Source organism: Charadrius vociferus, unplaced genomic scaffold (assembly GCF_000708025.1).
Source record: "Charadrius vociferus isolate BGI_N301 unplaced genomic scaffold, ASM70802v2 scaffold1485, whole genome shotgun sequence".
NCBI classification, from domain to species: domain Eukaryota; kingdom Metazoa; phylum Chordata; class Aves; order Charadriiformes; family Charadriidae; genus Charadrius; species Charadrius vociferus.
The window spans coordinates 46,246-46,714 of NW_009648279.1; the positions used below are offsets into that span (position 1 = coordinate 46,246).

General features: G+C 68.7%; 1 protein-coding gene across 1 annotated transcript in view; it reads right to left on the reverse strand.

The window, feature by feature from the left end:
- MARCKSL1 (MARCKS-like 1) overlaps positions 1–104 on the reverse strand; it is a 1,551-nt gene extending 1,447 nt beyond the window's left edge. Inside the window, exon 1 of the mRNA XM_009884535.1 lies at positions 44–104. Within this exon, the coding sequence (XP_009882837.1) occupies positions 44–104 (61 nt within the window). The remainder of the gene's footprint in view (positions 1–43) is intronic.
- Positions 105–469: the final 365 nt, after the last annotated feature.

Sequence of the window (469 nt, forward strand, 5' to 3'; positions counted from 1 at the left end):
TGGGGGAGGGGGAGGGGGGTGCTGCCCCCCGCAGCCCCCTCACCCCCGGGGTGCTGCTCGTCGCAGCCTCGACAGCCCTGGGATACCTCTGCCCCCGGCCCCATCAGCCCTGGGGTACTGCTCACCCCATCCCCATCACCCCTGGGGTGTTTGCCCCCAGCCCCATCACCCCTGGGCTGTCTCTGCCCTCAACCCCATTGTCCCCGGGGTACTGCTCACCCCAGCCCCATCACTCCTGGGGTGTCTCTGTCCTCAACTCTGTCACCCCTGAAGTCCATCTGCCCCAGCCCCATCACCCCTGGGCTGTCTCTGCCCTCAACCCCATCACCCCTGGGGTACTGCTCACCCCCAGCCCCATCACCCCTGGGCTGTCTACCCTCAACCGCATCACCCCTGCGGCGTCTCTGCCCTCAACCCCGTCACCCCTGAGGTGTCTCTGCCCCCTCACCTCACCCCCTGGTGCTCATCC